Source organism: Lithobates pipiens, unplaced genomic scaffold (assembly GCF_037356315.1).
Source record: "Lithobates pipiens isolate NorthernLeopardFrog02 unplaced genomic scaffold, aLitPip1_a1.2 Scaffold_18, whole genome shotgun sequence".
Lineage (NCBI taxonomy): Eukaryota > Metazoa > Chordata > Amphibia > Anura > Ranidae > Lithobates > Lithobates pipiens.
Window position 1 is genome coordinate 520,943,023 of NW_027507758.1, and position 20,080 is coordinate 520,963,102.

Sequence of the window (20,080 nt, forward strand, 5' to 3'; positions counted from 1 at the left end):
GGATCAAGGGACACTGAGGGCAGACCTGAGAGAAGGATCCTAATGACTGTTGCTGCTGTTAATCCCTGGTGCACAAACATTAAAGTGGGATTCCGCTCTTTTTTTATTTTTTTCTTACCTGTCTCACTGGTGGGTGAGTGCTAGCTTCGATTGGCATCCACGTCCAGCGTTTATTTGACCCCCGGCGCAACGAATCTTTTCTTCAGGATGACTTATAAAAACCTACTCTGGCATTTTCCATTTTAACTGTGGGCGTCTGAAGCCCACAGGCATTTACTTCCTGGTATATGATGACGTCTGGCTCCCAGCATGCTCCGCTCCATCTTGCACATGCTCAGTGAGAGCAGTGACAAGGAAAGAAAAACTCCAGGAAGTTCCCGCCCCGTTGTCAAGGCAACGAAAACCACACAGCACAGAGAACAAAGAATGAATGAAAACGAACCCACAGAAGCAATCACTTGTTTGCTTGCTACCTCGTGTGTAATGGCAGATACAGCTGCCTGCCCACTTTAAAAATGGCAAATTCGTACACGCCCTCGTCACGTGACCGGCGTCCGAACGAAATCTCGCGAGATTTCGCAATTTCAATGTCCCCCATGGATTCTTGGGAAATTTCCCAGGGACCATTGCGAGGACGATAGCCACCCCTACTCCCACGGGAGGAGAACCCGGAAGTCAGCTGAAACATCAGAAATAAAAGGTAAGTAAATAATATTTTTTTTTTTCAGGGTTCGTTTAGGTAAGTATGCTAACTGTTGATTTTAATAACATGAACTTTCATTTTTAGGTACCAAACCACTTTAAGGCTTGCCTGGTCTTGAACATTTCTGATGGTGTTCCAGTGCAGTCCACTTTAGATTCCCCGGACACTTTATTAGGTACACCGGTTCAATTGCTTGGTAAAACAAATTGCTAATCAGCCAATCACATGGCAGTAACCCAATGCATTTAGGCATCTAGATGTACAACTTGCTGAAGTTAAAATCGAACATCAGAATGGGGAAAAAAGGGATTTACATGACTTTGAACATGGCATGGTTGTTGGTGCCAGACAGACTGGCCTGAGTATTTAAAAAACTGCTTATCTACTGGGATTTTCACAAACAACCAAGGTTTACAGAGTATGGTCCAAAAAATATAAAATATCTAGTGAGCGGCAGTTGTGTGGATGAAAACGCCATAGCCTAGCCTACCTGAGTACTGTTGCTGACCATGTCCTTCTCTTTATGACTACAGTGTACCTATCTTCTGATGGATACTTCCAGCACCACTAATGCACCATGTCACAAAGCTCAAATCATCTCACCACTGGTTTCTTGCACATGACACTGAGGTCACTGTACTCCAATGTCCTCCACAGTCACCAGATTTAATCCAATAGAGCACCTTTGGAATGAGGTGGAATGGGAGATTCGCATCATGGATGTGCCGACAAATCTGCAGCAACTAGGCGATGCCATCATGTCAATATGGACTAAAATCTCTGAGGAATGTTTCCAACACCTTGTTGATTTTTTTGCCATGAAGGAATAAGGCAGTTCTGATGGCAAAAGGGGGTCCAACTCGGTACTAGCAAAGTGTACCTAATAAATTGGCCGTTAAGTGTTCTGGGAAGTAGCTGCACAGCTAAGAGTGTTCTCACATTGTTGTTCAGTGTTATCCTACAGCTTCCCTAAACCTCATCCATGTTAATCTGCAATAAACCTTAAAAAGGCAAGCCCTAGATTGTTTACTGAACCAGAGGAGTGAATGTTACTGTTTGTTCGCTTCACTAGTGGGAAAGAACTTGAGACACAAATCAGCAGTCCTTTTGGGGGTTAGCACTAAATACAAATAGCAATGACATCACTGTGCTGTACATAGCCTTCGCAGGGAACAGGCCCACCTACTACAGAAATAATATAAAAGGGGGGGGGGGGGCGGTGGACCTGATTGGACTGGCCATGTGAAAGGGGCCTTATCATGCTTATGTCCCAATAGGCAAAATATCAGTGTTCCCTGCAGTATCCTCCAAAGCTAAAGATAAATAAAAAAAATTAAAAAGACTAGGAAAAGTAAATGTATTAAATACAATGAGTGATGGGAATGTGGGTGACCAGATCTCTCCTCTGAAGTTCCCAAGTAAGTGGGGGGTTCAACCTTCCAGAAATTGGGTTTCCAGGTTTGGGTAGATTTATCCATTGAGAATTTCAAACATGTTAAATGATCCTTGCCTCTAGGAATGGTGTCTCACCTTACCATATAACCCACACTCATAGGCGTATGCACAGGGTGTGCTGGGGGTGACTGTGCACACCCTAATCACCCCATGTGCATAACATTATCTAGGGGTGGCAACAGGTAGGTGGTTGGGGGTGCCAGTGGCTAGTGTAAATGCCCCCATTATATTAAAGGCTAGGTTCAACTTTAGGAAGATGTTCCACCCGTATTTAGGGTGTAACATAATATGCTCCTAATCAACTACCTCCTCCCACCAGAGCCTCCTCCCTGTGACATCAGGTGGCGTTCATATAGACATGTGCAAAGTGAAATATTTTGTTGTTCGGAATTTCGTTTTTGTCCGAAAAATACATTTATTTAGTTACTCCCGAAATTAGTTTTTATTTATTTCGTTTTTCGTTCAAAAATTGCATTCATCCGAAAATCCACATGAATTACGGTTGAATCTGGCTTTGAAGGCTTATGGTGTCTGTCGATTGTATAAAGAAGATTCGATGGAGCTGCTAAACTCTATATAGCCTATAGGCGGAGCATGTGACTCCAGAAATGTACGATTGCAGCGTCGTACAGTTTTGATGCTTAGAATATTATTATAAAAGGTGTGTGTTTTTCGTTGCTTTGTCGAATCTCCGTCGTTCATGTTGAATGAATGCTCTAAGTCTCACAGTGTCAGGTGTCTGATAGTGAGTGACTGATAACGAATATGGCGGCAACCCATTGTGAGAGCGACATGGAGGCATTGGAAGACGTTCCTGGGCCATCTACAAGGGTTTCTGTATATATATATATATATATATATATATATATATATATATATATATATATATATATATATATTTTATACCCGTTCAAACTGGTGATAGCGATCACTGATCAGACAGGTAACAAGATTCTATAATAATAAATCCCCCCCCCACAACACAGGCAGCCTCTGAGGCCATCACAACAACACCAGCAGCAACACTAGTATCACTATAAGGTTCTCACACTAACACAATAGCAGCAGATTATTAGGAAAAAGCTAAGTTGAGCTGTAGCTTGCTTCACTATTGTTCTGCTGCTGTGCTTATGTTTAATTATTCAGGTTCTCTGACAAGTGACAATTCAAACGGACCAGCTAAGGTTGACTGTCTTCTGAAATGATTCAGTTTGTGTGTCTCTCTCTCTGCTAGCAATCATAAGTGAAAGTAAGTTGGCTGGGTGTAGCTATTTTATTGCTCCTCTTCTTTGGTTACAATCAGCCAATAACATTCATCATCATTATTTTTATTTTACTTCCCTAACCCATTTCCAGAATCTTTTCTCTCTGTCGAATCTTTTCTCTCTATGTCGAATATTTTCTCTCTGTCGAATATTTTCTCTATATAATCTTGGACTAATAGAGGTAAGCTTAGGTACATTGAACCACAGGTTCAATAGACACAGATTGTTATTGTCAGAGTCACGTCGAATCTCCTATTCTATATCGAACTGTTGTAACAACGAAAACTAAAATAAAGCATTTATGTCAGATCTTTCGTTTTTCGGATTCTACGCTTTAGTTATCGTTTGTCAAAACGAAAACGAAAATACATGAAATTTGGACGAAAATGCATTCGGACGAAAAACGAATGCACATGTCTACGTTCATATGCGTTTGAGCTTTGGGGTGCACACCTAATGTCATAGGCTGCACATACCTATGCCCTTATGGAAAGTCACCAAAAAAGAGAGATGTCATTTTGTTGCTTCTGATAAAATCACAATGCAATTTACTACGCCACCAATGGCAATGTTTCCTTTTACTGTGTATGGGTGATAGGCACGCCAAAGTTTATTCATTACAGATAGCAGAACAAGTGTATTAGCATTCTGAAAAAAGGCAAACATTTTTTAAAAAAACAACAAGGTTTGCAAAAATCAGGACCAATTCAAGTGTTTAATGATGCAACAGCTCTGAGGTGAGCAAATTGAGCGACAAGGGTTCATTGCTAAGGGCACAGACAATTAGTCTAATTGGTGGATAATTGTATATCTTCAGGTCTAGATATTGTAAGTAGGCCACAAAGCCAGGCTTTAATAGTTTCCATAACAACACCCATTGTGAAATATTCCTGTCACACTGTCCTTACTGACGCTCATAGTTCTAGAGGGAACACACTAATAATAATGCAGACAGACCCACACAGCAAAGTTAGGAGGACAATAAGACAAGACAGAGAAACTGCTCACTTCCTCATATGAAGAAGGGGAATACAGCACTGAAGTACGGCATCACATGTCTATGTGGTAATGGAGACCCAGCAAGAGAAACATATTGGTGTTACCATCACCTACCACTTCTACTACTGTAGATATGCTGGTTGCCTGTCTGTCAGCTAATTTCAGTGGTGTTAATTCCAAGTCACTGATCTGAAACAAATATACCATTAAAGGATAACTAAAATAACTACTTGACCTCCCGAAGATTCTTGACCTTCATGATCAGGCCATGTTTTGCTATACAGCACTGCGTTACTTTACCTGACAATTGTGGGGTCATGCAACGCTGTATCCAAATACAATTTAAGTCATTTTTTACCCACAAATAGAGTTTTTTTTTATTTGGTGGTATTTGATCACCACTGGATTTTTTATGCTATAAATAAAAAAAGAGGGCTGTTTTGGCAAAAAAAATAAGTAAAAAAGTTTTAGTTTTTGCTATAAAACATTCATTAAAAAAAATTTAAAAATCAAATTTCTTCATAAATTTAGGCCAATGTGTATTCCATTACATATTTTTGGTAAATAAATCACAATAAGAAGTGTATATTAATTGGTTTGCGCAAAAGTTATAGCAGCTACAAACTATGGTATATATGCTGGAATTTTTATTTATGTATTTGTTTATTTATTTTTTATACAAGTAATGGCGACTTTAGCAGGACTACAATTATCCTTCCTGAAGTCTTCTGGGACGCAAGACAGGTCCCAGAAGACTTCAGAACCAGTCACAGAGCGAAGCGCCGCTTGCGCATGCGCAGTGGGCAAAACTGGCTGTGAAGCCACAAGCTGTTACAGCGGGGTTACCTATAGTAGAGATGCCTGCACCGCAGAGGGAGGACCCAGAGAGAAAACGGCTGCGTTCAGTGCACCGTTTCAGGGGAACAGAGTCCCGACACGCACGCATCGCAGTACACCACAAAGCAGGATAACGCCCTGTTGTACACTGTGCTGCCAAGAAAAATGCTGCATGTTCTTTTTTTTTTGTCCGTTAACAGTTCATTCAAAATAATGGGGCAGCCTTAACACAATGTAAAGCATGAAAACAGAAAAGTGTTAATTCCTAAGGCAGTGAAAATTGATTAAACATAACTGAGAAACTGAAGATCTCTTAGCAGTTATATTCAGGTGGGACAAGAACCTGCACTGCAAGTCCCCATTCACATTGGCGCGATTTGACATGTGAAATCGCATGACAAATCGCAGCCTAATGCTGGCAGTGGCACTGTCTTAATCGCTGCAGCGAGGCACCAATTTCCAAAAGTAGTTCCTCCACTATTTTTGGCAACTTCAGGGGCGATTTCAATAGAAATCTGTGCATGAACTGCACAGATGTCTTTCAAATTGCCCCGAACTTGCACTGAAATGCTGGTTTGGAACCATGCGAGTTTCAAACCTGCATTGCAGTGTGAACGAGGGCTTAAAAGGTGGAAACACGGGAAACTGTAGCACGATACAGCAACTGATGTATGTGTGGTATAAATGAAGAGACTGATAGCTTTACTGCATGTGACATAATGCAATTTAAAGCTGAACAAGCAGCAGATATAGAAAATACCAATTAATACTGAGGTATGTTTTTTAATTGCATTTTTAAATACATCCTATACAAGTACCTGAATGTAGCAGCTTCCCTTAATACTCTACACAGCAGCTTGTAGGAGGGCTATCTGAGCCAATCAGACTACTGCAGTGCATGGTTCAGTCAGTCTAAGCCCTTGTACACACACGGTCACACATTCCGACCACAAAATCCATCGGATTTTGTCTGAAATTTGTGTTGCATACACACGGTCGGACAAAGTTGTCGGAAAATCCGATCGTACGTAATGTGATGACGTTATTTCGTTACGATGGGACTACGTTCAGGCTAGTAGCCAATAGCTTTAGTCTAGGAATTTGACCTGAGCATGCGTGGCACTTTATCTGATTGGAATTCTCTACACACAATCGGACAAATTCCGATCGGATCATGTTGTCGGAAACAGTCCGATGGAGCCCACATACAGTCGCATTATCCGACAACACGGTCCGATCGGACATTTTCCGTCGGAATGTCCGACCGTGTGTACAAGGGCTTACACAGTGAACATCCTTTAAGGAGGGAAAGGACAGATATGACTTCGCAATTGTGCTGTTTCACTTTCCAATCAGGCAATGATCTAACACAGATTAACTGCAGCTAATGCCGCGTACACACGATTGAACTGTTTGACGTACTTAGTCCGTTGAAACACATTTCAGCGGACAATCCACTCGTGTGTGGGCTTCAGCTGACTTTTTCAGCGTGCAGTCCGGAGTACTAAGAATTTCGGTTTTTCCAAAAATCTGTCCGTTGTACTTTGGTTTCAGCGGACAATTTGGTCGTCAGTATGCTAGTCCGACGGACTAAGAATGGCGCATGCCCAGAAAGGATTTACAGGGCTTTGCTGTGTCTTGGACTTCCTATTTCTAGTCCCGTCGTACGTGCTGTACGTCATCGCGCAAGCTTTCGTCGGACTGTTTGGGTATCCGTGTGTGGTCAAGTCCGTTCAGTGGAAAGTACGACGGATTGTCCGTCGGATTGTATGACGGACTAAGTACGTCAAACAGTTCGACCGTGTGTACGCGGCATTAGAAAGTGAATTGGCCATCCTGGCTATGTAGCATGGTAGAAATGTGTGGCCAAACTAAAAAATTAATGGTCAAGTTTTCTCAATAATAAGCGTACCGTCATTCAGTAGAGAAATTATTTTGTTTCACCATTGACTTTAAAAAGTGCATTAACCAGAGTCTACTTACCATCCAAAGCAAAAAAGTGCAAGATACAGGCCCAGAAGGGTTGCAACTACATGTCTGATTAAAGAACTAGTTTTGCTTGAATGTAGGTAGGTACGAAACCAGATAGCAGCAAGCAAGGCAAATAGTTGGCACGCTACAAAGTTGACCTGAGGAGGAAGCAGAAAAAATAATGCATAAAAAACGGTGTCCAAATCAGTTAAAAATGTTTAATATAATCAATTATTTTATCCATCTAATAAAAGATCATCAGTCTTCACATGTGTAATAAAAGACTGAAACATACAGCCTGGGTCATAAATAACAGACTAAACAGGTTTACAAAAAGGCGGTATTTTTCAGTTTTGGATAGAGTGGGAAGGAAAGGGTTAGAACCTCTGTTAGAATTTTACTGCTATCTGTGATTCCACTTGGGGATAGTCCCTTCACTTTTTATAACTGTGACACCAGAACAGGAAGTAGGGAGAATAGGGGTAGCAGAGATAAAAAGGCACCAACAGCAATAAAAAAAAACGCAGAGACGCTATTCTTTCATTGTTGTAGTATTAAATGTGTTTTGTTGCAGCCTGTGTTCCCATTGGAGAAAAGTTCCTCTTCTTCACACCTCCTTTCACTGTAACAGGAAATCTCTTTAGGCTGGGTTCACACTATAGCGATGCGGGAACGCCGCGAATCCGCGGCGTTTACCCGCATCGCACACCTCCCGCCGGCAGTTCACACTGCCCTATGCGGACGGCTGGGAGTGTCAATGTTATGTCAATGACACCCCCAGATCCGTCGGCATATCGCAGTGCGATCTGCCGACTCGCACAGGAATCGGATCGCATGGTGTGAACCCCCATGCGATCCGATTCTGTTGCGGACCCAAAAAAGGGTCCCGTGCGAGTTTGCTGCGGGAGCGCTGCGAATTCAGCCATACTATCTGTATGGCTGAACTCGCATCGCTACGGAGATCGGATGTGATTTGCTGTGCGAATCACATCCGGATCTCCCCCCGCAGCGGTGTGAACCGGGCCTTAAGGATGAAACAGACACCAGTAGAAATCTCACGGAGGTTGTAACCTTTCCTTCTCTAGCTAGAAAAAAATAATAATAATTGTCTGGGCTTTAAGCCCCGGTTCACATTGGTACGTTTTGACATGCAATTTCACATGTCAATTTGCATGTCAAATCAGCAGCAATTGCCGGCAATGGCACCGTTCTAATCGGTGCGACGCTGCATTTGCTATGTCAAAAAGTAGTTTCTGTACTACTTTTTGCGATTTCAGGTTGCGAACATGCAACATGCAGTAGACCCAAGCTACCAATCATGGTAACCAATCTGAGTCTTCCTGCTATATAATAGGTCCTATTGCCTCGATCTGTACAAGGCACACTGACAGCTGCAGCTATCAAGTTTGTTTGTAAGCAAACCTATTGTTACACTATGACTGAGTGTCATAGTGGCAACATGATCAGGAACCAAAGAAAATTCACAGCTCAACTCGCCAGCCAGTCTGCAACCAATCAAATTATTTGTTTGCATTACAAACAGGGGTTTAGTTAGCACACATTTGCAAATAAATGGTTGGTTGCAGACTGGCTGGGGAGTTGAGTTGGACATTTTCTTTGATTTGGTTTTGCATGCATTGCCCTTCCATGTGCTTCTTGCTGTGAAGGTCAGTAATAGGTGGGGCAGTAGCCAGTTGTTTGTTAATTATTAGGAAACACACACACACACACTGAAATTCCTGCTGAACCAGCCACATTTCGATCCCTCTATGGGCAGGCTGGTTCTACTAAAAGTGATCAATCGACTTCAGTAAAACCAGCCCTCAGTTTTTTTTGTACAATATATAGATATATACTGTATACAGCCAGCTATGGGATATAGCAATAAAGCACAACCACAGTGTAGAACCGCACAGCAGAAAGCAGAGCCTGGCTATGCAGTAATTTTGATTATTACTATACAGTGCCTTGAAAAAGTATTCATACCCCTTGACATTTTTCACATTTTATCATCATGTTACAACCAAAAACATAAAATGTATTTTATTGGGATTTTTTTTGATAAACCAACACAAAGTGGCATATAATTGTGAAGTGGAAGGAAAATGATAAATGGTTTTACTTTTTTTTTTTTACAAATAAACATCTGAAAAGTGTGGCGTGCATTTGTATTCAGCCCCCTGTACTCGGATACCCCTAACTAAAACCTAGTGGAACCAATTGCCTTCAGACGTTACCTAAACAGTAAATAGAGTCCACCTATGTGTAACCTAATCTCAGAATAAATACAGCTGTTCTGTGACGCCCTCAGAGGTTTGCTAAAAAACCTTAGTGAACAAAGCATCAAAGTCAAAGGAATACACCAGACAGGTCAGGGATAAAGTTGTGGAGAAAGTTAAAGCAGGGTTAGGTTATATAAAAATAAACCAAGCTTTGAACATCTCACAGAGCACTGTTCAATCCATCATCCGAAAATAGAAAGAGTATGGCCCAACTTCATACCTACGAAGACATGGCGGTCCACCAAAACTGACAGGCCGGGCAAGGAGAGCATTCAGAAAAGCAGCCAAGAGGCCCATGGTAACTCTGGAGGAGCTGCAGAGATCCACAACTCGGCTGAGAGAATCTGTCCATAGAACAACTATTAGTTGTGAACCCCACAAATACGGCCCTTATGGAAGAGTGGCAAGAAGAAAGCCATTGTTGAAAGAAAGACATAAGAAGTCCCATTTGCAGTTGGCGAGAAGCCATGTGGGGGACACAGCAAACATGTGGAAGAAGGTGCTCTGGTCAGACGAGATCAAAATGTAACTTTTAAGCCTAAAAGCAAAAACTATGTGTGGCAGAAAACTAACACTGCACATCACCCTGAACTCATCATCAACATGGTGGTGGCAGCATCATATTGTGGGGATGCTTTTCTTATGCAGGGACAGGGAAGCTGGTCAGAGTTGATGGGAAGATGGATGGAGCCAAATACAGGGCAATCTTAGAAGAAAACCTGTTAGAGTTTGCAAAAGACTTGAGACTGGGGCGGAGATTCTCCTTTCAGTAAAACAACGACCCTAAACATACAGCCATGGTTTAGATCAAACCATATTCATGTGTTAAAATGGTCCAGTCAAGAGAATCTGTGGCGAGACTTGACAATTGCTGTTCACAGACGCTCTCCATCCAATCTGACAGAGCTTGAGCAATTTTGCAGAGAATGGGCAAAAATGTCACTCTTTAGATGTGCAAAGCTGGTAGAGACTTTCACAAAAAGACTTGCAGTTGTAATTACAGCGAAAGGTGGTTCTACAAAGTATTGACACCGGGGGCCGAACACAAATTCAAGGGACACTTTTCACATATTTGTAAAAAAAATTGGAAACCATTTAGCATTTTCCTTCCACTTACAATTATGTGTCACTTTGTGTTGGTCTATCACATAAAATCCCAATAAAATACATTTACGTTTTTGGTTGTAACATGTCAAAATGTGGAAAATTTCAAGGGGTATGAATACTTTTTCAAGGCACTGTATATCTCTTTTACGCAAATAATTTTAAGGTCATCAGAAAGACTAAAATATACTGTACATTATATCCCTTTCATTAGCAAGAGGTTTAAAACAGGATATATCTACACAAACTAAAAAACATCTTTTACTACACCATGTATTCAATAATCTGAAAACTGGCTTTTTCACACTGAAGTAATAATCTGTTCCACTTCCCCTTAAAATATGACTTATTATGATCTTGCGCTGTCAGTCACGTGTCTATGCAATCACCGCCAGCCCAGGAAACATAATTCGCTGACTTGGGCACAGGGGATAGGAAAGGCATGTTACATGTTCAATTAGTGTCCACATAATATAACAGATTCTGAATGATATCCTGAGCAACTTGGACTGCTCTGCCCTTTAAGAAGTAGTATTCCAAAGTATCACAAAATCAAAAACCTCAGCTTTTTTTACCCTAGGTCACCCCATGTTCTCTATGTATTTTTCTTAATTATTTATATAGTGCCACAGCACAGCACTTTACAATATAAAGGGAGAAAGAACTGGTACATTACAATACAATATAGGAGGGTTAGGCGTTCCATGCTCAATCTAGCTCAAGCTTACAATCTAATAGGGTGAGGCAAGTAGTACAAAAGGTAATAACTCTGAGGGAGGAGCTGATGGAAGAATTGAAATTTCAGTTAGATGGAGGTAGAACAGACTTCCCTGAAGAAATTTATTTTCAGGGATCGCCTAAAGGTGGGCAGAGTAGGACACAGCCTGATAGATTGAGGTAGAGAGTCCCAGAGGATGAGAGAGGCTCTGGAGAAGTTCTGGAGGTGAGCATAGGAAGAGGAGACTAGGGAGCTAGAGAGCAGAAGGTCTTGGGAGGATGATTTGGGTGATGTTTTGAGACAAGCTTGGGGTAGAGTTGTGAATGGCTTTGTATGTTGTTGGTATCTTAAATTTGTAGGGATTGGCAGAGAGGGGTGGCAGACGTTGAGCATTTGGTAAGGTAGATGAGTCTGGCAGCAGCATTAATGATATACAACTCAGTGAATGAGTAGTTGAGTGGTTTAATTGATTAAATAGGGGCATATTTTAGAGATGTTATGGAGGTGAAGCCTACATGCTTTTGACAGTGATTGGATTTAGGGCTGAAAGGGCAGGTCAGAGTCTAGGATTAAACCCAGTACCCTGGCATGAGGGGAGGGACCGATAGTTGTAGTATTGATCTTGATGGAAAAGTCAGGGAGTAAGGCATAAGCGGAGAAGGTTTTAAAAAGATCCAGTAGCTGGGTGAAGCAACCTTATCAAGATGACCTGGATGCCACAATTACCTCTACGTGTGTCATAATTTCCCAGTATGGATAAGTAAAGAATGGTTTAGAAAGCTAGAAACCCTCTTTAGGGAGTTGATTTGGAAGAAAGGAAGAGCGAGGATAGGCCTTCAAACATTACAATTGCCAATAAATGAGGGAGGGATGGCCTTCCCACACCCCCGTAGTTATTTTCTAGTGGCTCAATTACAGCACGTGTGTGGGTGTAGTAAAAGAGGAGGAGAGAATGCCAGTGGTAAAATGATGTTATTAGGTGTGTGTTTGGTTTTCTTAACATGAGCCTGGAAGGGCTGAAGTAACCGAGAGAATCCGGTCTTGTGGATATCGCAAGCAGGCTGAAAGATCCAGGTATCCTACAAGTGTTCTACAGCTTAGTTTCCCTACGTGTTCTGTAACAACGTCTGTGACAAAAACTTTGTTCCTGAATAAGCACCTTGTTGGCTGCTAGGCCTTTTGAGAGGGACTGTCCAACTTGAGTGTTCATCCAGCTGTGAATGGCTATTCTCTGGATGCAGTCAAAGTAAGCAAGTTCCTTAACGTTTATAGACTTTGACATTGAGAGTACCTGAATTCCTTTCCCACCCTCTGATCCGAAGTTAAAAGACTGTTCAATGGTTGAAGTTTGCAAATAAAATCAATTCAACTGGATCTATTGTCAGTCTTAAGTTACTGGGCCATCTACCACGGGACATCCCCTAGACGTGCAACAAGAAGCAGCAGAAGGTAACGGTAAGCCCAAAAATAACCAGCAGCTCCTTCGGGGGTTAGTGCTACACCATAATAGAAACTTTGGAGGCAGGCTCCCTCCCGGTTAAATAACCAATGCTGAAAATTATTATGAGAGTGTGGAAAGCGGGTAAGATAGCGTTGGGGTATGAGGGTCTAATGCATGGATATGCAATTAGCGGACCTCCAGCTGTTGCAGAACAAGTCCCATGATGCATAGCAAGACTCTGACAGCCACAAAGCTTGCCTGCTTTACACCCAGAGGCAAAGGCATGATGGGACTTGTAGGTTTGCAACATCTGGGAGGTCCGCTAATTGCATATCCCTGGTCTAATAGAATATTCCCCTCTATGGGACAAGAAACATCTGCAGGAAATCCAGGCTATGGGGAAGATTAGAGAATGGGAGAATCAGGGCATAACTAAGGGGATTACAACTATGAGGACGGCACATTGAAATCCTTCTCAGAACTGAGCAGAGAATATGGAGTAACTGACAGCTTGTTTTATAGGTACTTGTAATTAAGACACGCTCTCCAAGCTAAATTTAAAACACAACCAGTGGTATGGCAAAAAATTCCACATCTCCAAAAGGTTAAATAAGGATGGAACCTCCAAAAGGTAGGAATTATAACAGCTCAACAGTGGGAACAGGTACTGGAGCGAGGGCCACTTCTGTCACTTTCTCCATCACAGAGAATGTCCCATTTATTTTTAGTGCACAGAGTTTATTATACCCCAAAGAGGCTACATGTGTATGGGAGGAAATTAGATAAGTGCCCTAGATGCCAGAACACAGGTGACCTCATACACATGATGTGGAAATGTCCGAAACTACATAGGTATTGGATACTATCAATATAACTTTTGGCACTAGAATAGACCGGGATGCAAAAATTAGCTTACTAGGATGTATGGAAGAGAGATGTGGGCAAACAAATATTATGGTAGCGGTATTGAGGTGCCTGTTCCAGGGTAGAAAATTGATTGCACAAAATTGGCAATCGCCGAAGGCTCCAAAACTGGCAGACTGGGTTAATGTAATAAATATGACTTATGGAAAGAAAGAGCAGTATTTATTAGAAGAGGAAACTTTAATAAATGTAAAAAACAATGGGAACTGTAGTTAAGAAGTATGGGATGCCCACCATAAGGGAAGTATAGAGGAGCACAGTAAGTGAAATCTGGCCCTATGGGATACTGTGTGGAAAAGAGAAGGAGAAGGAGCAAACAAATAAATAAGAAATAATAATTCTCCCCAGTGAATATATAAGAATAGTGTAAGCGATATGTAAAGTAAAAGAAAATTAGTGGCCGAATTAAACTAGCAGGGGGAGGGAAGGGAGGGATGGGGAAGGGGTAAAGTAGATATTTTGTAAAAAAAAGTGATTATGTGTTGATGATGTTTGTATAAATATTAATGTATTTTCAATGGATGTTTTGTATTGCGAAAAAAAAAAAAAAAAGGACTACCGTATATTAAAAAGATTTAGTTTGAGGAAGTGGTGCTAACATGTCAGTTAGTAAGTTGGTAATGAGAGATGAGATTGAATGAGTGAGTTGAGTAGAGAGATAGATTTGGGTGTCATCATCATACAGATGGTATTGGAAGGTATTGGAAGTTGTGGGAGGTTATTAAGTGACCAAGGAAGGAGGTATAAATAGATAAGGGAGCCAACGACAGAGACGTGGAGACCCCTTACAGAAAGAGAAAGTGGAGAGGGAGAGACAGAGTTGTAGGCAACACCGAAGGTGCGCTGTGATAGGAGGAGAACAAGGAAAGAGCAGAGTCTTGGAGGCCAAGGGAGCTATTTTATTGAGAAGGAGTGTGTGGTCAACATTATCACAGGCCACATATAGGTCTAGTAGTAAGAGTATGGAGTAGCGGCCATTGGTTTGAGCAGTTACTAAATCGCTAGTGAGTTTTAGTAGGGCAGTTTCTGTGGAGTGCTGCTAGCAATAGCCAGACTGTAATGTCTCATGTACCGTATTTGCCGGCGTATAAGACGACCTTTTACACTTAAAAAAACTGGCCGAAAATCGGGGGTCGTCTTATACGCCGGATCAGCCCCTCCGATGCTTGCTGAGGGTTCCGTAATACTGTATGTAGCTTCGGCTACATACAGTATATACCGCTGAGCCAATCCCAGCGAGCGATGTATTCAAATGAATACAGAGCCTGCTCGGATTGGAGCAACAACCTCTGCCAATCCGAGCAGGCTACTCTCTAGCCTGCTCGGATTGGCTTTGAGAGTCAGAGAGGCGCGGGCTGATGATGATACAGCCTCTGCCAATCCAAGCAGGCTTTGTATTCATTAATAGAATACATCGCTCGCTGTGATTGGTTCCAGCAAAAGCAGGAAGAAGGATATGGCGCCAGCTCCTGCTCCAGCAAGAAGGACGGAATATAAAGCGTCGGAAGCCTTGGAAGGGGGTCGTCTTATACGGTAAGTACAAGAAAAAAATGTAAGATTAACAGTAAGATTAGGGGGTCGTCTTATATGCCCGGTCGTCTTATACACCGGCATATACGGTACACTGCTGCTGGTAAATGGATGTTTAGGAGCAGATCGGGAGTTTTTCTATATTATCTTATCTGTCCTTGTACACAGGGTCGTTTATAGTCGTTTCTATGCAGTTGAGTTTAGAGGCCTTTTTTGTAACGCAAAAAAAAAAAATGTGTTCAGAAGCCGAGTTTACAGGCATTTCAAGCGCCAAACGCTTCTAAACGCGGCTAAATACGGTAACTCGCATTTAGCCGCGTTTCATTTACATGCATTTTGCATTACATATACATTACATATATATTATACATTACATATATATATATATATATATATATATATATATATATATATATATATATATATATATATATATATATATTTTTTTTTTTTTTTTTTTTTTTAACGCTTCTAAATGCAAATGTGGCATGTAAACACGGGTTACTATCTGTCAAGAGACGTAAAATGTCCTGTGTACATGAAGCCTAAGGGATTAAGAAGGTTGTTAACAGTGAGGTAGAATCTCAGACAGTGGTAGACTCATAGTTCTAAAAGTTTAGAGGTACCTGTAAATGTGAGCAAAAAGATGGGCCTTAAAGCGGGAGTCCGCCGGAAGTTCCGCCGTTTTTTTTTTTTTTTAAAGCCAGCAGCTACAAATACTGCAGCTGCTGACTTTTAAAATAGTGACACTTACCCACCCAGCGCGCCCGCGATGTCGGCACCCGAAGCCGATCTCTCGATCGTCTCTAGGGTGCTGCCGCCGCCATCTTGGTTATGGGAATCAGGAAGTGGAGCCTTTCGGCTTCATTTCCAGGTTCCCTACTGCGCATGTGCGAGTCGCGCTGCGCAATAAGGATGGTCCCCGCTGTCTCTGGGATCTGTGTGTTTCCCAGCAGGCAGCGGGGGACTTTCGGAAAGGGGCGTAGATTCTGCGGAAAGGGGTGTTCCTTTCTGCAGAATCTACGCAGGAAGTGGGTGCAGATACCTGTACTGTACAGGTACCTGCACCCCCCTTCCCCCTGAAAGGTGCCAATTGTGGCGCTGGAGGGGGGGAGGATTCCAATGAGCGGAAGGTCCACTTTAGGGTGGACCTCCGCTTTAAGCTGTTCACAATAAAATAGGCTGCCAGAATACCACAAGGCAGAATTAAAGAGACACTATCAGTCGTATATGCTTATATGTTTTGCTTTTCCTTTGTTGATATTTTCTGTTTTTGGCTTACCGTATGGCTTTGAATTTACTATTTTTTGACTGGTCTATTCCCTAGCTCACCCACATTCCACCTCCTTCCTGTGATGTCATTACCCTTCATCTTCGGCTCCCAAATACAGCTCCGCAAAAGTTGGTCTGCCGTTTTTGAGGTACAGTGTGGAAGTGCGCTAAGACAGAGCATATTCACGATGCAATCAAAAGATTTGACACAATGAAAGTGCTCAGGGCTGGGCCAAAGGGTATACAGAAGAGGCAAATGCCTTAGGTGCTTTAGCAGGAGGGAGTGCACCAATAGGGTAGGAAATTCAACCTATGCAGCTAAGGTAGTCCACAGCTCATGGGGCGGGGGTCACTCCTACTGATTCTGCAGCCACGCACAGATTTGTTCACATACTTCTTTAACTTGTCAAGTTACTAGAGATGTTGTTATGCCAACAGATACTATCAAATATGATATTTTATTATAAACAATAAGTATCAAAGTGTACACCAAATCACTAATCATAAAAACAAAAACACTACAATAACCATGTTCCATTGTAAAACCAATTTGCGATTTTTTTCAAACTTTGTACAAACCTTAAAATGCCAAGGCATGACCACCCTCATCACCCCCTGCTCGTATATCACAATGCCCCCTACTTTAAGGAGACCTCTTCTACATATAGTTCTGAAGGTACTGTTAATATAATTTCCCCAGACACTAAATATATTTTTGCAAGAAAAGGAGAAATGCACAAAGTGTGAAAAAAGGGGGTAGGCAAATAGAGTCAGAAGCATACAAACTTTATAAATGTTTCTGTAAGAGCCCACAGCTTACCACGCATGCACCAATGGCTTGTTGCCGCAAGAGGAAAACCTTGCCAACTGAGCATGCACCAAAGACGCCTCAGGGCGCCAACCCGCACCTGTTTAGAAGACTTGGATGGAAAAAGGCGGGAAAATGCCCAGTAGGCACATGGGAAGTGACCTCAAATTATTTCAAATATTTTTTTTATTATTATTTATTATATTTATATGTATTTTTACCATCACCTTTTCCTTCTTTCTCCGCCCCCCCCCCTTTTTTTTCCCCCTACTTTTCCCTTCCAACCCTCCTCCTCTTTCCCCCTTTCCATTCTTCCCTCCCTTTTCCTTTGCCTGTCTCCCCTTTTCAAGCTTTTCTTTCACTGTCTCACATCCCCTTGCACTAGTGACCCTATCTGTTTGTTTAGGTCATTATTCACACTTTAATATCTCATTGGACAGATACCGGCCGCCTAAACCTGTTTTGGGCTCTTCTCGGTCAGCCTGTTTGCCATACAGTGTCCATTTTCCATTTGGCCTAACATCAAGCCGCAGGTAAAAAGATCTTTCTATGGGTGGTTGATGGACATCGGGCAGCATATTTATCTCTTTTTGTTTTTGTATTATATCATAAGTCTGTATTGTTTTTAACTCTACTCTGTTTTATGCAGTATCATATCTGATTTTCAAAAACCATTCCCTGAGGAAGCCCTAAGAGGCAAAACAAGTCGGGATAAGTCACTCCATGCTACTGTTGAGTGATCACTTTTTCCATCGGTTGTCTAGATGTGTACTTATATCTACCTATTATATGTACAGCCAACACTTTTAAATTTGTCTTCTGTATAACAAATGTTGTTATTTTTTTATATTTTGGAGTATTGCAAGCCATTTCTTCTCTGCCTGGCACCTTTAAAATCACACCAAAAAAACATTCCCTTATTCAAATATACTTCCAGGGATGTTGGTGCCACTTCTTTGACACTGTAGCTTATCCATACCAACTACTAGTATAGTAATGGGGTTTTTGAACCCAGACTAGTGAGGGCCCTTTGTAGGCCTTGAGTTAGGGTTTGAGTAAGAAACACAACAGCCCCAGATATCATTGCTTTTCACCGCAGCACACTACAATGTACAGATGAATCACATTGGGTATTGTGGTGGGTTTAACTGTGGATGCATTGTAAAAGATTGGCTAGTTGCTTTGGGTGCCATTCAAGATGAGTGCTACTGCAACACAACACACTTTGGTTTGTGCATTTTACCTGTCCATAGTCCATAGTTGTCCATAGTTGGACTTCAGCATTTTTAAAAATCTTTGAGTGGATTATGGGGTGGAGAGGAACCCAGCTGTTAAGCAGGTACTTAATGGACTGAATTGGAGGAGAGGTAGAGCTCGCTTTCTCTGTTTTGCATTATAAAAGACCTGAGAAAAGATATAGAAAGAGAAAAAGACTCCCCCTATTGTACAAAATTACACAATGCTCGGTGCGCATTGATGACAATACTATGATTGGTAAGAAGCTTGGACCACACATCTGCTATTGCATACCAGTCTCTTAACCATATCTATGCATTCTTTGATGTATCACCCCATTTTTATGACTGCGTTTCTCATGGCTTTTAGGATTTTCTTTCGTGCTTGACCACTTGTTCGGTTGTAATGGGAGACATAGTTTGTGCTTACTGATTCTATATTATGGTAATAACCTGTACTGGTCATGTTACTCAGGCTTCTTTGGATTCACAATAGGTGACCCTGTTGATTTTGATGCATACCATTTAAAAAAAAAGAAAAAAAAAAAAGGAAGAATGGCCAGCTCAGAAAAAAGTAAAATAGTATGAAAAAAAAAATACATTCTAAAGTAGATTTTTTTCAATGGCCTAAACACCTAGTTAAGAAAACACAAGACTAATGTCTGCAGAAGGGGTTCCAAGGGCCACATAACTGCCAAAGGGCCACATGTGGCCCTTGGCCCAAATGTTGGGCACCAGTGGCCCACACAGTGCTGCCTGCATTCTGTGATTATTGCCTTGTTGTGTTGCTGACTCAGGCTGGCCAATATTTTATATGAGCCAGCAGACCCCATACGCATCTGTCTGCAGATTGCCAATATATTGGGGTCTGTATATAAGAGAAACAGTGCAGGAAGGCTGACAGTGATCTATGTTCTATAAGGACAATATTGCAGACAAGCTGATGGTCTGTTAACATCTAATTTGGCCTTCAAATGTGAATGCTTGTGTGTATATATGTAGATCCTTTTGACAATAAAAATAGTGGTAAAAGGAAATGATGTACTTCGCCTTGTTACACTTTCAGTAAATGTTATCATGTTTTCTTTTGTTCACCACAGGGAACAATTAAACTACATTCAGTGATGATTTAATTCCGTGTACCCAGGTGGTCGCCACAATGCTACAGACATTGCTGTTATTTACAGTGCCTTGAAAAAGTATTCATACCCCTTGACATTTTCCAAATTTTGCCCTGTTACAACAAAAAACGTACATTTATTTTTTGGGGATTTTATGTGGTAAACCAACACAAAGTGGCACACAATTGTGAAGTGAAAGGAAAATGATAAATGGTTTTCAACATTTTCTGAAAAAAGTGTGGCATGTATTTGTATTCAGCCCCCTGAGTCAATACTTTGTAGAACCACCTTCCGCTGCAATTTCAGCTGCAAGTCTTTTTTGGGGGAAGTATTTACCAGCTTGCATATCTAGAGTGACACTTTTGCCCATTCTTCTTTGCAAAATAGCTCAAGCTCTGTCAGATTAGATGGAGAG

At 41.6% G+C, this 20,080-nt stretch overlaps 1 protein-coding gene across 1 annotated transcript in view; it reads right to left on the reverse strand.

Moving 5' to 3' along the window:
• Positions 1 to 20,080, reverse strand: part of MBOAT2 (membrane bound glycerophospholipid O-acyltransferase 2) — a 366,457-nt gene that overhangs the window by 273,543 nt on the left and 72,834 nt on the right. Inside the window, exon 2 of the mRNA XM_077488747.1 lies at positions 7,243 to 7,388. Coding sequence (XP_077344873.1) covers positions 7,243 to 7,388 — 146 coding nt within the window. The remainder of the gene's footprint in view (positions 1 to 7,242; positions 7,389 to 20,080) is intronic.